Here is a 19,920-nt window from a genome sequence, read left to right as displayed (position 1 = left end):
AGACCATAGTGTGCATCCCATGTAATGTACATTTTTATTATTTTTTTTGGTGGGGGCCACGCGAGGCCCCCCACCCTTGCGAGGCCCCCCGGCGGTGTGGGGGCTGTGGGGGTAATCTCTACGGGCCTGATAGTGGTACCACAGAAAAAACTCTTCTGTTCCCTAGACATAATGTGTACAGTATCCTTATCTCTGTCAAAAGCATCACTTCTTCCAAAAAATCCATTTAATTGCAAAATCTGCTGATCAAGCTAGGGCTAGCCATGGTTTTATACACTTGAATCTCTCATCCCCCCCTGTTCCATTTGCGTGTTGAAAAACTAAACAGACATCCTGGTGATCCATTCATGACTTGTGGCTTCTCTGATTGATTATAAGGCTGAGGCTCACAGAGAACTTGACAAAGGATTATCGCCACTAGAGCCTGGCTTATCAAAGCTTGGCTAGGGGGAATACATGTTGACGACACAATAACACTTCTGAACATACTGCATCACAGTACTAAAAGTAATATGGCTTGACATAAACCCCCCCCCCCCCCCCCCCCCACACACACACACACACACACACACACACACACACACACACACACACACACACACACAAGAAGGCCAGAACAGTTTTGCTGTAATCCTGCCTGAGTTATTATGGCACCATGTTGGAGCCACTTCATAGAAAAATTGGCATCACACCATCGAAAACATTTGTAAATGGATTTCAGTGGGAGGGTGTGGCTACACACCACAAGGCCAGGGAGCATGCTGGAGTGGGGCCACAAGTGCACAGCACCGAGCCCGGACACCACAGATCCCTGCTGCTGTGGGACATTATGGCTACCAGCACAGATCCACGAACAGCCGGCTCAACTGCTGAAAGCACATCAGCCAGCAAAGAGCCATCTGTATGGAACAGTGGGCAGAGTTTGTGTTGTGAAATCAGGGTTGGTCTGAAAACAAACTGAGTTACCATTCAAGAGAGCTGCTCAAAGTATTGTCATTTTTCACACAGCATATGAGTGTATAGATAGGTAAACAGTGGAAACTAATATCGCTTTTATCCACTGTGATTATTACAGTCCAACATACATAACGTATGAGCTGGGATCTTCAAGCTGCCATTCAAAATGCATGAAACAATATAAACAAAACAATTAAAAATGCATTTCCAGGTAAGTCTTTCTCTGCCTGCAATGCGCCCTTTGTGTGTGCAAAATGAGACACTTCAAAAGAATCTCCAGACATTGTCCATTTTTTATTCTTTGTACTTTCAGTCCACTCTTTCTGTTGTCATGTTTTTCACAATTTCCTTGCCATTCAGTTGATTTTATTACAGTAATCATGCAGGCTAATATCTTTGTACTCCATTTATTTTCATCCTCTTAATTGAATAACCACCTAGACCCTTGTCAAATGCACTGCCCGCTGTGTTCAAGCAACATGACAGCTCACCGCACCGTTGGTAGATGATGAATAACTATTGTTCCCTATCGCAGTCGGGACTGCGATGTGATTGACGGGAAATTACCTGTTCATTGACCAATCGAAGTACTTTCTATTCACGCCGGAAGGCCGAATTGCGGCAAATCACCACCCTGAGCCCGACCCCTCAGGTGTCTATATATTGAAGGTGAATATGCCGCCCTGCCTCTTTTCGACCCTTCGCCTTTGAGGTTACGGATCTATCGACAAAGAACTCTCTCACGCTTGCGTATCCTTTCTATCTTTGTGTGCTTATTACTCTTTCGAGTTGGTGAGTTGGATTTTTCCTTACTAGCTCTGAGTGCTGCAAGGATATTTTACGCTTAAGCAAGTTGCGGTCCAGCTGGTGTCCACGCTCGTCTTCGACTTGCTAGTTCACTATTGCTTAAAACGTGCTACGTTGACTAGCTCTTGCTAATTGTGTCTCTTTTGCAGATTCAAGATGTCCAGAGTCTATCCTGACTGTGGTCATGCCAGGGAGAAGGGTGACCGGCATCGCCGCTGTACGCTGTGCCTCGGCAGGGGACACGCTGAGGCGGCGTTGTCCGGAGATATCCCTCCGGCATGTGCGCTCTGTGCCGCCATGACGATGGCACGGGCCACGAAGCGCCTCTCTCTATGAGAGAGAGAGGACCTGCATCCGGGGGCGAAGCCTGCGGTGACTGCGGAGGCCGCCGAGCCGTTGTCTGAGCTCGACGTCCAGCTCAATGAGTTGGACGTCAACGCCGGAGGAGGGAGTCTGTTGGATGATTCGTTCGAGGTCGACTCGGACGAGGACACAGACATGGTGATGGGTGACGCGCCGAGGGCTACGAAGCCCACGGCACTCTCCAGGAACCTGGTTCACCAGCTACACGAGGTAGCGGTGAGGGCGGCGAGCCGGCCTGGTCTCCCCCTCCCCCCTCCGCCCAGCGTGCGTTCTGCATTGTTGGAGGGAGAGTACTATGGCGTGAAGCGGAGTGGGTTCCAATCCCCAGCTCCTCCAGCTAAGGTGGCCGCGCGCCGTGGCTGGAACAAGAACCCGTTCCGGCCACCAGCCCAGCCTGCTAAGCCACAGCAGCAACAGCAGCAGCAGCCAGCGGCACAGACAAGCTCCGGGGCCACGCATAAACCCACACGACGTGGTACGAGGGGACGAGGCAGACCACAGGTGCCCTGATGTTCGCCGCCCCCTGAAGCGAAAGGGTGGGGAGGTGGTGTGCCCGCCACCACCTGGGAAAGTCGCCAAAAAATAGAGAGAAAAATAGGCATTCGCTTATTCAACTACCTGGACGATTGGCTTCTCGCTTCTCGCTCAGAAGCGGAGGCGGTGCGGGAGTGCCATCTTGTGGTAGCACACCTGTACCGCCTCGGATTTGTTCTGAACAAGGAGAAAAGCTTGCTGCGTCCTCAGCAGACGGTGCCTTTCCTGGGCATGACAGTAAACTCTATTTCAATGACTTGTCTGTCGCCAGCACGAATAGAGGCTATCAGAGATTGCGTGCAGATGTTCAGACTAGGACAGAAGGTTTCATCCCTTCGCTGTCAGAAGCTCTTGGGTTTGATGGCAGCCGCAGCAGTGGCACGCCCCCTCGGTATGCTTCAGGCGCGTCCATTCCAGGCGTGGTATCTGTCATTGAAACTCGACTCCGCCAGAGACAAGTTTCGCTTGATCACGGTGGATCGCAGATGCTGGCAGGCCTTGGCCGTATGGCGATCCCCGCATTTCCTCTCGGAAGCGGCTCCGCTCGGTGCAGTAGTGAGCCGCGTTATCGTCACCACAGACGCCTCCACTACAGGCTGGGGTGCGATATGCGAAGGATATTCTGTAAACGGGCTCTGGTCATCAACGCAAGCCATGTCACATATAAATGTGTTGGAACTGCGAACGGTGTTCCTAGCGCTTCGACACTTCATTCACATTCTGGGCGGGCGTCACGTTCTCGTCAGAACATACAACATGTCCACCATGGCATACATAAATCGCCAAGGAGGGGTGCTCTCCCCTGCGCTTTATCATTGGGCGAGCCGACTACTCCTGTGGGCAGCGAAGCGCATTCGCTCTCTCAGGGCAGTGCATATACCAGGCCGTCTCAATTACGGAGCCGACCTTCTGTCGAGGGGCAACCCTCAAGCGGCAGACTGGTGCCTTCACCGTCAGGTGATCGACCAGATTTGGCTTCGGTTTTACAGGGCACAGGTGGATCTGTTCGCGAACAGAGAAAACGCCTGCTGCCCTCTGTGGTTTTCGCTGGGGGGGGCGACAACCCTCCGTTAGGCGTAGACGCGTTGAGCCAACAATGGCCCGACATGCGCCTTTACGCATTCCCTCCGATTCCTCTGCTACATCAGGTAATCCGCAAAGTGGAAGAGGAGGGCTTGGAGTTGATATTAGTGGCGCCCCATTGGCTCAATCGGCCATGGTTGGCCTCTGCGCAGGGATCTCCTCTCACAGGCTCGCGGGATGGTTTGGCACCCCAGGCTGGAGCTGTGGCAGCTCAGGGCCTGGCTCCTGGACCATATTGGCATTAACGGCAAATCTCCGGGTAATCATCCATTGGCTTCGCGCTTTATGGCTGGAATAAGGCGCCTTAGAGTGCCTGTCAGGCACCTATTGCCTTCTTGGGATTTGCTAGTGGTGTTACGAGCGCTCACGGGTCCTCCGTTCGAGCCTCTAGAAACGGTGGACTTGAAGTTTGCTTCTTGGAAGACTGCGCTGCTCTTGGCACTGGTGTCAGCGAAGCGCGTTGTGCATTCAGTTTTCGATTGCCGGGGACAGGGTAGTATTGCGGCCTAACGCAGCATACACACCCAAAGTAGTGAAAACTCTGTTTCGTAACCAGGTCATTGAATTGGCCGTATTCTCGCCCCCTCCTTTCGCATCAGTGGAGGAGGAGCGCTTGCACAAACTCTGCCCAGTGCGCGCTCTACGCATTTATGTAGAGCGCACTGGTTTATTCAGGCAATCGGATCAATTATTCGTATGCTTTGGTGCAAGCGCCAAAGGCAAACCCCTGGCAAAGTCGAGCCTCTCCCGGTGGCTGGTGGAGGCCATCACTTTGTTCTATACAAGTTTGTCATTGGAACCCCCGGAGAAGCTTCGTGCGCATTCTACTTGTGGGGTTTCGTCATCCTGGGACCTGTTTAAGGGTATGTCAGTGGATGACATTTGCAAAGCTGCAAGCTGGAGCTCTCGCCACACCTTTATTAATTACTACATGATGGATGTGGCGGAGCCTGGTTTTCTGCAGAGCGTGTTGCAGGCGAGTGATCTGTGATCATATGCAACATGCAATGTTTTATTATCTGTATGGCCGTCTCCCTTTATGGATTAAAGGCGGATGGCGCAGATGGGTATAAGTATTCATAAGCATGGGATCAGTGGTCCCGTTTTCTCTTATATTGAATCCTTCCCCGTTATAAGCACACTCTATGAGGGCGAGGCGACTGAGTTGGCGTGTGTATACATATATTGGCTGACACTGTGGCACGCGGGATTAGACACGGTCCCGTGAATAATGGCCGAGAAGGCTTACTTGGCTGCGGGGCAGCCGCCTGTTCTTCGAACACGCCGGCGCTGCTCCATCGCTATCAAGCCAAGCTCCTCACGGAGCTTGCAGCTCGTCTGGGGGAAGACGAGACGGTGGAGGAGTTACGGAGAGCAACAGATTTGTCTCTCCGCCTCACCAGGTGCTCATCGCAGAAAGCACCACTCCTTGACGCTCCAGTCAGTGTCAAAGGCATGTTCGGAGACGCGGTGGGGGCCATGAACGAGAAGTTCGAGGCTGAGCAGAAGAGCCGCGAGGCTTTTCAGTCATGGATGCCTCGGTTCAGTCGCCAGATGCGCTCATGTAAACCCCATGTCCAGCACGACAAAAATGTTCCCACAAGCACTACATTCCCATGTTCTCGACACTGTCCCGTGAGGCGCAGACACAAGACAAGCTTGCTTTTCCCCTCCCGCGATGCACCCGTTGCATTCGCAAAACCAATTTTTTATTCAAACCAAGAGGGGGAAACCCCAGATCTCACCCTCCTCTATAGGAGTGGGGTCAGATCAAGGTTTAGACAGATTGGTGATGAGCGCTTAGTAGCCGACAAATTCAATATAAGCCCCAGGCTGGCAGACTGCGTTTTGAGGTGGCGCGCATGCGCAGTCTCGCCCTGGGTGCTGAAAACGATTTTACAGGGTTACACTCTTCAGTTCGCCAGGCCTCCGCCCAGGTTCACGAGTGTAATTCAATCACGGGTGCCGCGAGATCGCGCACATTTCCTTCAATAGGAGATAGATGCGTTACTCTTGAAAAGGGCTATAAGCGTAGTGTCGCCAGAGAATGCAAACTCGGGACATTACAGCAAATATTTCCTCGTCCCCAAAAAGGACGGGAATTATCGCCCTATATTAGATCTACGTATACTGAACAAGTATCTCATGCCGCTGAAGTTCAAAATGTTAACTCCACGCCGGCTGATTCAGTTCATAAAGCCAAACGATTGGCTGATCACGTTAGATCTCCAGGATGCTTACTTCCATGTTCCAATTCATCCCAGACACAGCAGGTATCTGAGATTCGCATTCGGCGGAGTAGCATACCAGTTCCACGCACTTCCATTCGGTCTCTCCCTAGCTCCGAGAGTATTCACGAAGTGCGTAGAAGCTGCCATCGCTCCATTGAGAAAAATAGGCATTCGCTTATTCAACTACCTGGACGATTGGCTTCTTGCTTCTCGCTCAGAAGCGGAGGCGGTGCGGGAGTGCCATCTTGTGGTAGCACACCTGTACCGCCTCGGATTTGTTCTGAACAAGGAGAAAAGCTTGCTGCGTCCTCAGCAGACGGTGCCTTTCCTGGGCATGACAGTAAACTCTGTTTCAATGACATTGTGTCTGTCGCCAGCACGAATAGAGGCTATCAGAGATTGCGTGCAGATGTTCAGACTAGGACAGAAGGTTTCATCCCTTCGCTGTCAGAAGCTCTTGGGTTTGATCGCAGCCGCAGCAGTGGCAAGCCCCCTCGGGATGCTTCAGGCGCGTCCATTCCAGGCGTGGTATCTGTCATTGAAACTCGACTCCGCCAGAGAGTATACGCTCAAGTGGCGGATGTTCGAGCGATGGTGCGCTGCGCGTCAGCACGACCCTATTGATTGCGCCTTGGGCATCATCTTGGAATTCTTGCAACAATTGTTTGATGAAGGAAAAGCTGCTTCTACTATCAAAGTGTATTTAGCAGCTATTTCCGCCTGCCATATTGGCATTAACGGCAAATCTCTGGGTAATCATCCATTGGCTTCGCGCTTTATGGCTGGAATAAGGCGCCTTAGAGTGCCTGTCAGGCACCTATTGCCTTCTTGGGATTTGCTAGTGGTGTTACGAGCGCTCACGGGTCCTCCGTTCGAGCCTCTAGAAACGGTGGACTTGAAGTTTGCTTCTTGGAAGACTGCGCTGCTCTTGGCACTGGTGTCAGCGAAGCGCGTCGGTGACATGCAAGCTCTGTCTGTCAGCCCGTCGTGCATTCAGTTTTCGATTGCCGGGGACAGGGTAGTATTGCGGCCTAACGCAGCATACACACCCAAAGTAGTGACAACTCCGTTTCGTAACCAGGTCATTGAGTTGGCCGTATTCTCGCCCCCTCCTTTCGCATCAGCGGAGGAGGAGCGCTTGCACAAACTCTGCCCAGTGCGCGATCTACGCATTTATGTAGAGCGCACTGGTTTATTCAGGCAATCGGATCAATTATTCGTATGCTTTTGTGCAAGCGCCAAAGGCAAACCCCTGGCAAAGTCGAGCCTCTCCCGGTGGCTGGTGGAGGCTATCACTTTGTCCTATACAAGTTTGTCATTGGAACCCCCGGAGAAGCTTCGTGCGCATTCTACTTGTGGGGTTTCGTCATCCTGGGCCCTGTTTAAGGGTATGACAGTGGATGACATTTGCAAAGCTGCAAGCTGGAGCTCTCGCCACACCTTTATTATTTGGCGTGTGTATACATATATTGGCCGACACTGTGGCACGCGGGATTAGACACGCGGGATTAGACACGGTCCCATCAATCACATCGCATCAATCACAAGTCCCGACTGCGATAGGGAACATCTCGGTTATAGATATAACCTCGGTTCCCTGAGTTAGGGACCAGATGTGATATGGTTGCGTGCACAGTGCATGTGTTATTCTGGAGGCTCAAAGGCTCAGAGTCTTCAGAGGCAGGGCGGCATATTCACCTTCAATATATAGACACCTGAGGGGGCGGGCTCAGGGTGGTGATTTGCCGCAATTCGGCCTTCCGGCGTGAATAGAAAGTACTTTGATTGGTCAATGCACAGGTCATTTCCCGTCTATCACATCTGGTCCCTAACTCAGGGAACCGAGGTTATATCTATAACCGAGATAATTTTATTATAGGTTCTGCCTGAATCTGCATAGTATTTTGGTACCAGTCAAAAATCAGCAGCTGAGAAAATTCTTTGAGAAAGTGTCATACACATACATGCAAACACTGCATACTTATGCAGCTAATGACTTTGGCAGTGAAAACTGTTTCAACCCATTCTAAAATTGTAAAATCGATCCATTTTCACAAAGCTTGCCCTGGCATGCTGTCAATTAACTTATGGGCCACATCCTGACTGATGGCGGCCCATTCTTGCATAATCAATGCTTGGAGTTTGTCAGAAATAGTTTTTTTTGTTTGTCCACCCGCCTTTTGAGGATTGACCACAAGTTCTCAATGGGATTAACTGAGAGCAACTGAGAGCAACTTCTCCCAACCATCCAGGAACAGTTTGGTGATGAACAATGCCTTTCCCAGCATGATGGAGCACCTTGCCATAAGAAAAGGGATAACTAAGTGGCTCGGGGAACAAAACATTGATATTTTGGGTCCATTGGCCAGGAAACTCCCCAGACCTTAATCCCATTAAGAACTTGTGGTCAATCCTCAAGAGGCAGGTGGACAAACAAAAAAAAACTATTTCTGACAAACTCCAAGAATGGGCTGCCATCAGTCAGGATGTGGCCCAGAAGTTAATTGACAGCATGCCAGGGCGGATTGCAGAGGTCTTGAAAAAGAAGGGTCAAAACTGCACATATTGACTTTTTGCATTTACTTCATGTAATTGCCAATAAAAGCCAGTGACACTTATTAAACGATTGTAATTATACTTCAGTCTTCCATAGTAACATCTGACAAAAATATCTAAAGACACTGAAGCAGCAAACTGTATTGTTATTCTTTGTTACCCAATATGCAACCATGCACTTGACAATCACATTCATAAGTGTAGCCCCACGTTTGTTTGTCATACTGGACAATACCATCACAATCAATCAAATCAATATCGAAAACTTTGACAACTTCTCCAGAAACCCTGCCGTGCACTCACATTTTCCACCACCCTAACTTTTTGCTGACACCATCTGTTAATCTGTATCTTGTATAGTAGAGGCTTTTTGCACTCAATGTCCCCCCTCACCCTAAGCACTGTAGTTGGTGTCTGTCAATGCTGCAGTAGAGGAATAGATATTCTAACTTTCTTGCATTACCTCATTGTCTGGATTGCTGTGCCGTTCACATACACATCGATTTTGGACAATTCTACAGGACTAGTCCGCCTCTGCATTTTCAGTCACATTATTTTCTTTTTCCATTTTCCTCAACACTCAACACAAACAACACTCCATAAATAAATACACAAAGAGTGGTAAACCCATCCAATTCTGCACACACGCGCCTTGCCAAAACTGTACTGCATGTCGATCAACAATCACATTGTTCAACAAACACCTTATAACCTGTAAAACTGGAGCACCTTTTATGCTATACAAAACAAACATTTACAGTAATGTAGGCCCCCACTTACCAAGATTTCGCATAAAGAGTGCTGCTATGAATGTGCAGTCTAACGGATGGCACATTATGTTGACAAATACTGTGGAACAAGTGAAACCTAAAACATGGAAATCGGGAGACAACCTTTGTTAAAAGACAATTCAACAGTCATGAGGCCAGACACATTACATAAACTTCAACACAGCATCATGACTTCATGTGGCAAATACATATGATGACCTACATTGTTTAGCAATAGCTACAAGAGGACATTGTAGATGGTTACGTGGATATTCTTGTAAATTTAAAGCCCCATTCTGCAAGAATTGGTATTTTTTTGCTGCCGAGTTCCCCCTGTAGCTCACTTTTACACCACTGTCGTAAATACAAATCGCGCAATATGAGTTTGCCTAATGGACAGTGTACACATGTATTTGTTGCCAAGCTGAAGGATATTTAAGCCAAAGCCAAAGAGGCATGTAGACTGTAATATCACAAGATTTATTGTGACATCTGAGATAAACGCTAACACAACCACACATTTTGCTGAAATAGTGCCCACGTTTTCAGCCCATATACATTGTTTTCTAAGGGTTTGAATGTGGAGTTTGTAGTGTAACACCAGTCAAACATCAAGCAAGCACAACACAAGGCAGCTAATACGTTTTTACTGACTAGTCAAACAGGGAGAAGGCCAGCTCGGCATCTGACTTGCTTGGAAACTTGTTTGATCTCTTGCTTGGTTACCCCCTTGGTTAAGTTTACAGCTGCGAATGGGTCTAGATGTTGTTGCCCGCGGTGGTGCCATAAAGCATTAGGTAGTTTTGGCAAAAGGTCTCTTGACTTGTCACCAAAGTTACGTATATATATGCAATACCAAGCGTACTCTTGCGGTGGCTCAAATGTCATTCTCCGTATTACAAGTCAGTGTACCGCCAAAATCATATTGAAGCTGTTATTTGAAGATAAAATTGTTGCATAATGTTACTTTAACAAAAAGGACAGATGATGAAAAGTGTTACATGATCAGGCTTACCACAATGAGATTAGCCTCGAGTTAACAATGTGTCTCACATTAATACCTAGCTGGTCATCACATTCATTTTTAAAAAAACAATGTCAGATTTTTTCTAATTACTTCAAGGTTTAGGGAAAAATACTACTAAGAGGCATTGTGAAGAATGTGTTTTGTACTTTGCACTTGGACAACACGTCTGGAATTGCAAGCGGACTTCCCCATTAAAACAGACAAGAGATGCAAACCTGTAATTATTTGTAATAAATCAGGGCCTTATTTATGTGAAATACAGACTCACATAAATACCCATACATAATAATGTCACAGAATTATAAGATAGCAAGGTAGCATGATAACATCTCACTATTTGAAAGTCGTTTCTAGGCTCTGTATTATCTACATCAGACACTAATTTGGAAACGGAGAAAAGACCCAGGAATATTTGTCTGAGAAGATGATGAGAAGAAAAAAGAATAAAGCATGAGTACTGAAGACCAGGTATATTAAATGGAGCCTCTCTCATGAAAGAGGTCCTTGTCCACACAGACCTGAGATAAACACACAGAGGCGCAAGCTCCCCGGATCAATTTTGAGCCCGTCATCAATACAATGTAATCTTTTAGTCTCCAATAAGAACTCCAAACAAGATTTCGTGTCAGTAATGGAGGTTTTCTTGGGTAGCGATTGTATCTTTCCCCAGGGTCTTGCTTCAGCAGACGAACAAACAAATGAAAGAAAACTGGTCCGAGGCACCATCCATCTATATTTCCACAGGATGCTTTACACATAATTGCATTTCATAAAACCGGCCAGATCAAAAGACTTTTGTTCAAAACCGAGGACGCCGCCAGACTACCATGACTTTCAAAGCAAAAGCAGTGCAGCAGATCAGTAGTGTCAGAGAACAAATGATGTGTGCAGGGGTAACAGGACCTCTGAAAGATTCTGGCCAAATTGGTATGCATGCTTCTCATAAACATTGCATATTTTGTGGCACCGCAATATCACAGTTGTGACAGGTTGTCAATGGATATATTTGAATTGCAGTGCCTGGTTCTTCTAGCCCATGACACAAGGGAACTGTTCTGAGACCCTGCTATGTACCCTTGACAAAACAAACTAAAGTGCCTTAGAGCTAGCAAGACAATTTTATATTATTAAGCATTAAGATATATAAATAGTCACAATGCCTACTTGTGAAAGTAATATACAGTGCCACTTTAAAGTATGTGAACCCCTTGACCACTTAGGAGTTTTCTGTTGTTTTACCATGATTTTTCATTTTTTTCATCACCAATTTTCCATAGAAGGAATGTCAGGTTTATGTTTATCATTTGCATGTACTTTTTTTAGAGGGAATTGTTTGAGTAGCCAAAAGACTACATGAAACATGGAATTAGTCCATTTCAAAAGTAAGTGAACCCCCAGCTGAATTGGTAAAGTCAAGCAGGTAACAGATTCACTGAAACTTATTTGGGTGCTTAATTAGTCAATTAAGCAAACCGATCATCTGAGACATCCTTAGGGAAAGGTTTGGGCAACACAGATTAAAAGAGGGAGGAAACCAACCAAACTACTGTAGTGCCAAGGTGTACCCACACAGATCAACAATGCCGAAAGGAAACGAGATATCCGAGAACATCAGGAAGAAGGTTCTGACAGCCCATCAGTCTTGGGAAAGCTATAAGACCATCTCCAAAAGATTCCAGCTCCATCCATCCATCCAAGACAAATAATTTAGAAATGGAGGGCATTCAACATGACCGCATCTCTGCCTAGAAGTGGACGCCCATCAAGACCATCACCAAGAAGCACCAGAAGAAGAATAAATCAGGTAAAAGTCAACCCACACATCACCTCTAAAGAGTTTCAGACCTCTCTGGCAGCATCTGGGGTAAATGTACATGGTTCTACAATCAGACGAAAATTGAATAGACATGACATTCATGATCGAGTTGCTAGAAGGAAGCCTCTGCTCTCAAGAAAGAACAAAACTGCCCGTTTCAACTTTGCCCGAGAGCACTTGGATAAACCAAAGGCCTTCTGGAAGTCCCTTCTTTAAACAGATGAGTCCGAGATAGAATTATTTTGTCACGATCAAAACCAACAATTTTCGTCTGATTGTAGACCCATGTACATTTACCCCAGATGCTGCCAGAGAGGTCCGAAACTCTTTAGAGGTGATGTGTGGGTTGACTTTTACCTGATTTATTCTTCTTCTGGTGCTTCTTGGTGATGGTCTTGATGGGCGTCCACTTCTAGGCAGAGATGCGGTCATGTTGAATGCCCTCCATTTCAAAATTATTTGTCTTGGATGGATGGATGGAGCTGGAATCTTTTGGAGATGGTCTTATAGCTTTCCCAAGACTGATGGGCTGTCAGTACCTTCTTTCTGATGTTCTCGGATATCTCGTTTCCTCTCGGCATTGTTGATCTGTGTGGGTACACCTTGGCACTACAGTAGTTTGGTTGGTTTCCTCTCTCTTTTAATCTGTGTTGCCCAAACCTTTCCCTAAGGATGTCTCAGATGATCGGTTTGCTCAATTGACTAATTATTCACCCAAATAAGTTTCACTGAATCTGTTACCTGCTTGACTTTATCAATTCAGCTGGGGGTTCACTTACTTTTGAAATGGACTAATTCCATGTTTCATGTAGTTTTTCAGCTTCTCAAACAATTTCTTCTAAACAAGTACATGCAAATGATAAACATAAACCTGACATTTCATCTATGGAAAATTGGTGATAAAAAAATGAAAAATCATGGTAAAACAACAGAAAACGCTTAAGTGCTCAAGGGGTTCACATACTTTCAAGTGGCACTGTATGTAGTTCTCCATTTTGTGCTACTGTTTAGAGGTTTATAAAAGGCATCACCATGAATAGGACTAATTGCATATTTAATTTACTGCAAGCGCTGGTTTGTGTATCTCCCAGCTCCCTATCTTTACAGAGCAGCTGTTTAGTTTCAGTAAAGCCACCTAGTGTATGACAAATGACACACAATGCTGACCTTGTAGGGAATCCATTCAACACAGAGAAACAAAGCATGATGAGCAGAAAAATAGTGTTCAGACCAGGAAACCACTGGCAAATATAAAGTGCACTTCACTCAGTCATCTCTGCCTTGGTAATAGAACCTCAAACACTGTGTGTGTGTGTGTGTGTGTGTGGGGGGGGGGGGGGTGGGATCCGGTAATGCCATTTTGCAAATATTGGCCTCTTACCCAAATCTGAGCTTTGAGACTTCTCCACAAGAAATTCCCGAATTTTCTCCACCCAAAGATAGAGGATACTCTCCCCAGCATTCTCCCTGATTTAACATAAATTAATTTACATTATGTAGGTGTCTGCAGCTGTACATTTGTTATAGCTATACATGCCATTGTAAGCCGCTAGTTGGTATTTACCAGTCTTTTTCCAAGCGTGAGAAACCCACTTGGACAAAATCCACTAAGATAATAGACCTCATTGTCAAATAGATAGATGGATGTGGGATTCATAGAATATACTGTATAATCCTGCCAAAAGCCTTTTGCAATTGTCAACCGCTTAACCCTTCTGCCAAACTTTGTGTCTAGATAACAGTATTACATTGGGTATACTCACAAATAAATCTCTTCTAGACTGTTTGACAGTTCCGTTCTTTCTGGACCTCTCAACCACCCAGCACTGAAAAATATGCAAAACACCAAATTTAAATTTAAAGATACGTGCACCTGAACTTGTCTAACACAGATGCCTATCAGTAACTGGGTTTCCATCCAACTTCAATACGAATGTTGACCATTCAAATAGGACATCCCGAGTGGAAACGCTTTATAATCAATCTTTTAACCTTTAGAAGTACGTTATTCCCTGTGGGGAATATGGAGTTTTGTGCAAGAGTATGTTTAGATTTAATTTAAATACATTCCTTTTACTCTCATGTTGTTATAGAGGTATTTTAGAATATAATAATACATGCCACTTTTGTCTCAATGTTTTTAGTTAGGGGAAAAATACAAAAACATCAAGGCATGTAAGACTAACTAAAACAGGCATGGACTGAATAAGACATTTATTTGCTGGAAGCGGGTGAATTAATTCCTGATTCCCATAGGGTATAATAAAACTAAGGTTGATGGAAATTAGTTTATTCGCCTATTATTAAATTACATTTATTGCAGCTGTATTTGGTGTTTCTGTTCAAGTTGCCCTGACAACCTTAAGTTTTGAACCCACAGCTGAATACAAATGAGGCAATACAGAATATAGAGTACACAATGGCAATGGTGCAGTACCATAATGAACTTGGACAACAACAAATGCTGTGAGTATGGATCCTCTGGTGACAAGCACCACCTGTGCATTTAAATTCACTGATGAAGTGAGGATTTATAAATGTCAGAGGCAACAGGTTCATTAGCAGATGATTTATGTTAACAATGGTTTCTTTCAGCTCCTATTTCCTCCAACTGCCAAACATGCCAATCTGGTAAACCACAGTAGTATCCATTGGTAAGGGATAGGTGTGTTAATAAAAGACAGCTCGGGACACCGATAGTTCAAAGACATCTGGGGCCGGTATTTCAAAATGATCCAACAGGATTAATCCTCCTGGATTGGATTAAATCCTGATCAGATCCTAAAAACGGGTATTTCAAAGCAAATCTGATCCTGAAGATTCAGATTCAGATTTGGGAATCCAATCCTGCCTTTGATCTGGATTAAACACTGCTGTTGAGTATTTCAAAACTTTAGCGGGAAATCTGGATCAGTTTGATCCTAAAAATCAGGATTACCCTGATCCCACCTCAGAGGTGGATTTGAGGGAGATTACATGTAAATGTTTAAACAGCGTAAGTGTAACTGCTCCTAAAGTTCTTTGTTTGATACAGTGGCTACACTTTACTGCTGTTTGATCAATGTTTATTTATTTGCACGTTCCTTTTTTTCCAGCAAACACAGGGAAAGTTTGAATATGAATGCCTTATTTAAGTAACAGTTTTTTGTTAAATTATACCCACTGATAAAAGCCTCCACTGAAAATCAGTCAAATGTATTTATTAACATGCATTCAGCACACACAATTAAATTTCATAGCCAAAGCTCAAAAGGTTATGCCATTTACAGCAGGTCTGTGTTAACTGCCTGACTTGTCTTTCCACAAACATCTGTAAAGTAAAGCAAATATTAAGGTTTTAAGGCTGTCCCTTTTGTTGACAACTGTTTCCTAAAAATATATGTACAACACATTTTAAAATCTACACACAATGCCTTGATGCATTAGAATGTGGTCTGTGGACCGCGACATACAGACGCTAGCCTATTTACCAACTGTTTAGCTCCTTAACACAGGAGTCAATGGAGCAGCGTTAGCTCGTATTAGCGCGAACTCTGCTTAATTAGAGATCGCCGAGCTCTTCTTTCAACTTTGTGCTGATTTACGTAATTGGATAACTCAATATAATGATTGCATTTCATCTAGTCTAAGGACGCATCAACACTGACCAAGATTATACTTTAATTTAGTGACAAAAGTTGTGTTAGCTTCTCCTTTTTCTGCTAAAAAGTTCGGTCCATTTCCTGTTTCCTGTCTGTGATCCAGGGGGCGGGACGGATTTGGACATCCCAATCTGCCGGTATCAGGATCACTCTGATCCAATCCAGCAAAGTTTTGAAATACCGGGATAGATCAGGTTGATCCGTGGCTGAGGACAGGGGGATTTGGTTATCCGGATCATTCTGATCTGGATTACAAGTTTTGAAATACCGGCCCCTGAGCATCAGCCTAGCTTGTGCTCTGTGGTGACGATGGTATTGAGGTCACTCTCTGCAAGGAGTGGCATGCTTACCAGCTGAATTATATAATGCAGTACAAATAAACAGTGATCGTACAGTTTCCGATTTCAATAACTGCAATAGCTATGAACAATGACAAGGCTATCTAAAGATCCACAGTGTACAGCCTACTGCTTTAGTTTCCCTATAAGGCAAGACTGTTATTAAGTTTGCTTGTCAACTTCCTGAACAAGGTGATAGTGTGCAAACGCAGATAGCAAAAGGCTAGTGGTCCCCTATCGGCCCACTGGGAGTACAAGTTGGCAGGCCACTGGCCTTTTGCTCATCGGTTTCTGGGCGATTCACTGGTGACTTACAAACGGCCCACCGTTTTGCCACTTGCTTTACAATATTTTTTTTCTTATTAATTTATACTTCTTCATTAACATAAGTCTTTAATTTGCCATGCCAAATATGTTTCACCTTGAGATTCATCTAGTGCCATTAACTTCTGTTGAGCAGCTGATATTTTAAATAGAGTAATTCCAGAAATTGCTAACATTTCATGTTATTTTCTTAATATCCATGCCGAGTTAAACTAAAGATGATGGTGGTCTGACAGCGGCCCAGGAGTGGCAAACCACCTGTAGGGTGCCGATCAAAATCCACCGGTGGACCAATATATGCTTGCTATCTGGGAAAGAAGCTTTGTCCATTGCCCAGTGTGGGCACATTTTTGTTGTTGTTTGTATTTTAACTGCTGAGTGGATGCTGCTGACCAGTATGAGTGCCCCATCTGTACAAACTAGACACAGTCTCTGCAAATAGAACAGACATCTCCACTTTGTCCATCAAATTCAGCCCACCCTTCATTTTACAGCACATTCAAAGCACATTCCCTGAATATAGCCTATATACTACAGACATACCATGGTATGCCTAACGTGCTAATGAGTAAGCTCCCTAAAACTTTCTTTATGCTCTACAACATTCATCTGCAAGGGTGTTTTATTATTCTGGGTGAAAAATAAATGAAATGACACAAATACTATCCCATATCATTTTCATTACGACAGGGAACTTATTTAATTCAAACTTACTTTATTTGATATAAAGGTGGTGCTCTGCTTGGGTAATCTGGAGGTAGAATCGTCTAAAAGACAAATACAGTACAACCTGAACCAATACTGTTACTTTTACAACAGATATACTGATCACCTGGGGCCGGTATTTCAAAACTTGTAATCCAGATCAGAATGATCCGGATAACCAAATCCCCCTGTCCTCAGCCACGGATCAACCTGATCTATCCCGGTATTTCAAAACTTTGCTGGATTGGATCAGAGTGATCCTGATACCGGCAGATTGGGATGTCCAAATCCGTCCCGCCCCCTGGATCACAGACAGGAAACAGGAAATGGACCGAACTTTTTAGCAGAAAAAGGAGAAGCTAACACAACTTTTGTCACTAAATTAAAGTATAATCTTGGTCAGTGTTGATGCGTCCTTAGACTAGATGAAATGCAATCATTATATTGAGTTATCCAATTACGTAAATCAGCACAAAGTTGAAAGAAGAGCTCGGCGATCTCTAATTAAGCAGAGTTCGCGCTAATACGAGCTAACGCTGCTCCATTGACTCCTGTGTTAAGGAGCTAAACAGTTGGTAAATAGGCTAGCGTCTGTATGTCGCGGTCCACAGACCACATTCTAATGCATCAAGGCATTGTGTGTAGATTTTAAAATGTGTTGTACATATATTTTTAGGAAACAGTTGTCAACAAAAGGGACAGCCTTAAAACCTTAATATTTGCTTTACTTTACAGATGTTTGTGGAAAGACAAGTCAGGCAGTTAACACAGACCTGCTGTAAATGGCATAACCTTTTGAGCTTTGGCTATGAAATTTAATTGTGTGTGCTGAATGCATGTTAATAAATACATTTGACTGATTTTCAGTGGAGGCTTTTATCAGTGGGTATAATTTAACAAAAAACTGTTACTTAAATAAGGCATTCATATTCAAACTTTCCCTGTGTTTGCTGGAAAAAAAGGAACGTGCAAATAAATAAACATTGATCAAACAGCAGTAAAGTGTAGCCACTGTATCAAACAAAGAACTTTAGGAGCAGTTACACTTACGCTGTTTAAACATTTACATGTAATCTCCCTCAAATCCACCTCTGAGGTGGGATCAGGGTAATCCTGATTTTTAGGATCAAACTGATCCAGATTTCCCGCTAAAGTTTTGAAATACTCAACAGCAGTGTTTAATCCAGATCAAAGGCAGGATTGGATTCCCAAATCTGAATCTGAATCTTCAGGATCAGATTTGCTTTGAAATACCCGTTTTTAGGATCTGATCAGGATTTAATCCAATCCAGGAGGATTAATCCTGTTGGATCATTTTGAAATACCGGCCCCTGAAGACAAGCCTTACCTGTAAACAAGCCGTCCATTTTGGATGGTCTGAACTGTCAGATATTTTGATGCAAAATATTCTTGAAGCTTCATCAATCACACACCATTCGTCACCATATATGGATGACAGAGCTTCAATCTCATCAACCTGAACAGAACACAAAGAATAGTGAAAATCAATGAACAACTTTGATGGCAAGGTTTTGGTTCTGGCTGCAGTGAATCACATACACGTTATTTGACTTAGAGCAGTAATTCCTTGCTAACACTCTCTTACACAGGAGGCGACGTTATGTCGCTGCCACTTAATAGCCTAGGTGTTTGCAAGCTGTTACGTTTCGTATTGACATGTTGATGAATAATGCACAGCAGGCTACAAACAATTTCTAAAGTAATAAAATGAGACATGACGTTAGTTAACTACATTGGCTAGCTATTTCGGTCGTATGTATGACGAGATCTCTCTAAAAGTTTAGACGTCACATAACATTAGCTTTATTCATATCATTCCGTCTATCTTAAGTACTTTTTTCTGTAGCTGCACTAGTAGCATACCTGAGACTGCAGATCGCCCATATCCTGATAAGCCATGGTTGTGCTAACTGATTACCGATTCATGCTGTAAAGAAAGCTGGAAGAGTCCACGTTGCTTTCATGCAAACTGTGGTGACACCAGCCTCCGCCAGCAGTTTTAATCAATCGATTTACAGTGTCCGTTTCTGCTACTCTAACCAAGCAAATGCCTGAACTCAAAGGACAGAAAGTACTTCTAGCCATCAACAGCTAATAAATACAAAATGTCAACTGACAGTTATCAACAGAAGTAAGTCATAGTGCATGTGTTGTTAACACACACAGTGGCTATCATGTGTGTTACGTATGGCCCCGCCCCTTAACCAATAAACAGAAAGATAACCATGACGTTTTCTAATTCTAACCAATAACAAACTTTTCCAATCGTTTACTCTCGAGTGCGCGTGCACATTTTACTTCCGGGGCACTGTTTTGCTAGCGCGTTAACAACTAAAATGCCTCAAATTGTTGTCTTCCCATTTGCAACGTAATGTGGTTTAGAGCCAGCTGATTTTTCATTTTGTGTGACTTGACAAATCATAGTTTTGCATCATTCTCAAACATGTTACGTTTTGTGTGAGCTTTGCATGAACTTTCAGTCGTCTAACTATTATTACATTTATTTATTTGTTTGTTTGCATAATAACGAGTGCACTCCGTGTCTGATTTGATCCGAGTTCTCGTGAACTTGCAGTCCATCCCAGGCTTGTAATTGAAATATGCGCGTGCACGAAGATAAACCTACTGGCCTGTTCTCTATCGAGGGTTTATTCAGACATTTTGGCTGATTGATTAAATCGTCGTTTCCAGAGATCACGCCTTGATAGACCGTTACTCAAAGCTACCTTTGGAATGTGGCTTTGGTA

General features: G+C 44.4%; 1 protein-coding gene across 2 annotated transcripts in view; it reads right to left on the bottom strand.

The window, feature by feature from the left end:
• The window catches only part of impact (impact RWD domain protein), a 72,892-nt gene extending 53,606 nt beyond the window's left edge, over positions 1–19,286 (bottom strand). The window contains exons 1-5 of one of the 2 annotated variants that reach the window (XM_080832329.1): positions 19,037–19,286; positions 18,501–18,629; positions 17,162–17,214; positions 13,908–13,970; positions 13,526–13,611 (exon numbers count right to left, since the gene is read on the bottom strand). In XM_080832329.1, the coding sequence (XP_080688455.1) occupies positions 13,526–13,611; positions 13,908–13,970; positions 17,162–17,214; positions 18,501–18,629; positions 19,037–19,072 (367 nt within the window). In that variant the 5' untranslated portion in view covers positions 19,073–19,286. The remainder of the gene's footprint in view (positions 1–13,525; positions 13,612–13,907; positions 13,971–17,161; positions 17,215–18,500; positions 18,630–19,036) is intronic. The other variant, XM_080832330.1, reaches the window with a different exon arrangement.
• Between the last annotated feature and the right edge of the window lie 634 nt (positions 19,287–19,920).

Source organism: Sprattus sprattus, assembly GCF_963457725.1.
Source record: "Sprattus sprattus genome assembly, chromosome: 2".
NCBI classification, from domain to species: Eukaryota; Metazoa; Chordata; class Actinopteri; order Clupeiformes; family Clupeidae; genus Sprattus; species Sprattus sprattus.
This window is presented reverse-complemented; position numbering and strand designations above follow the sequence as displayed.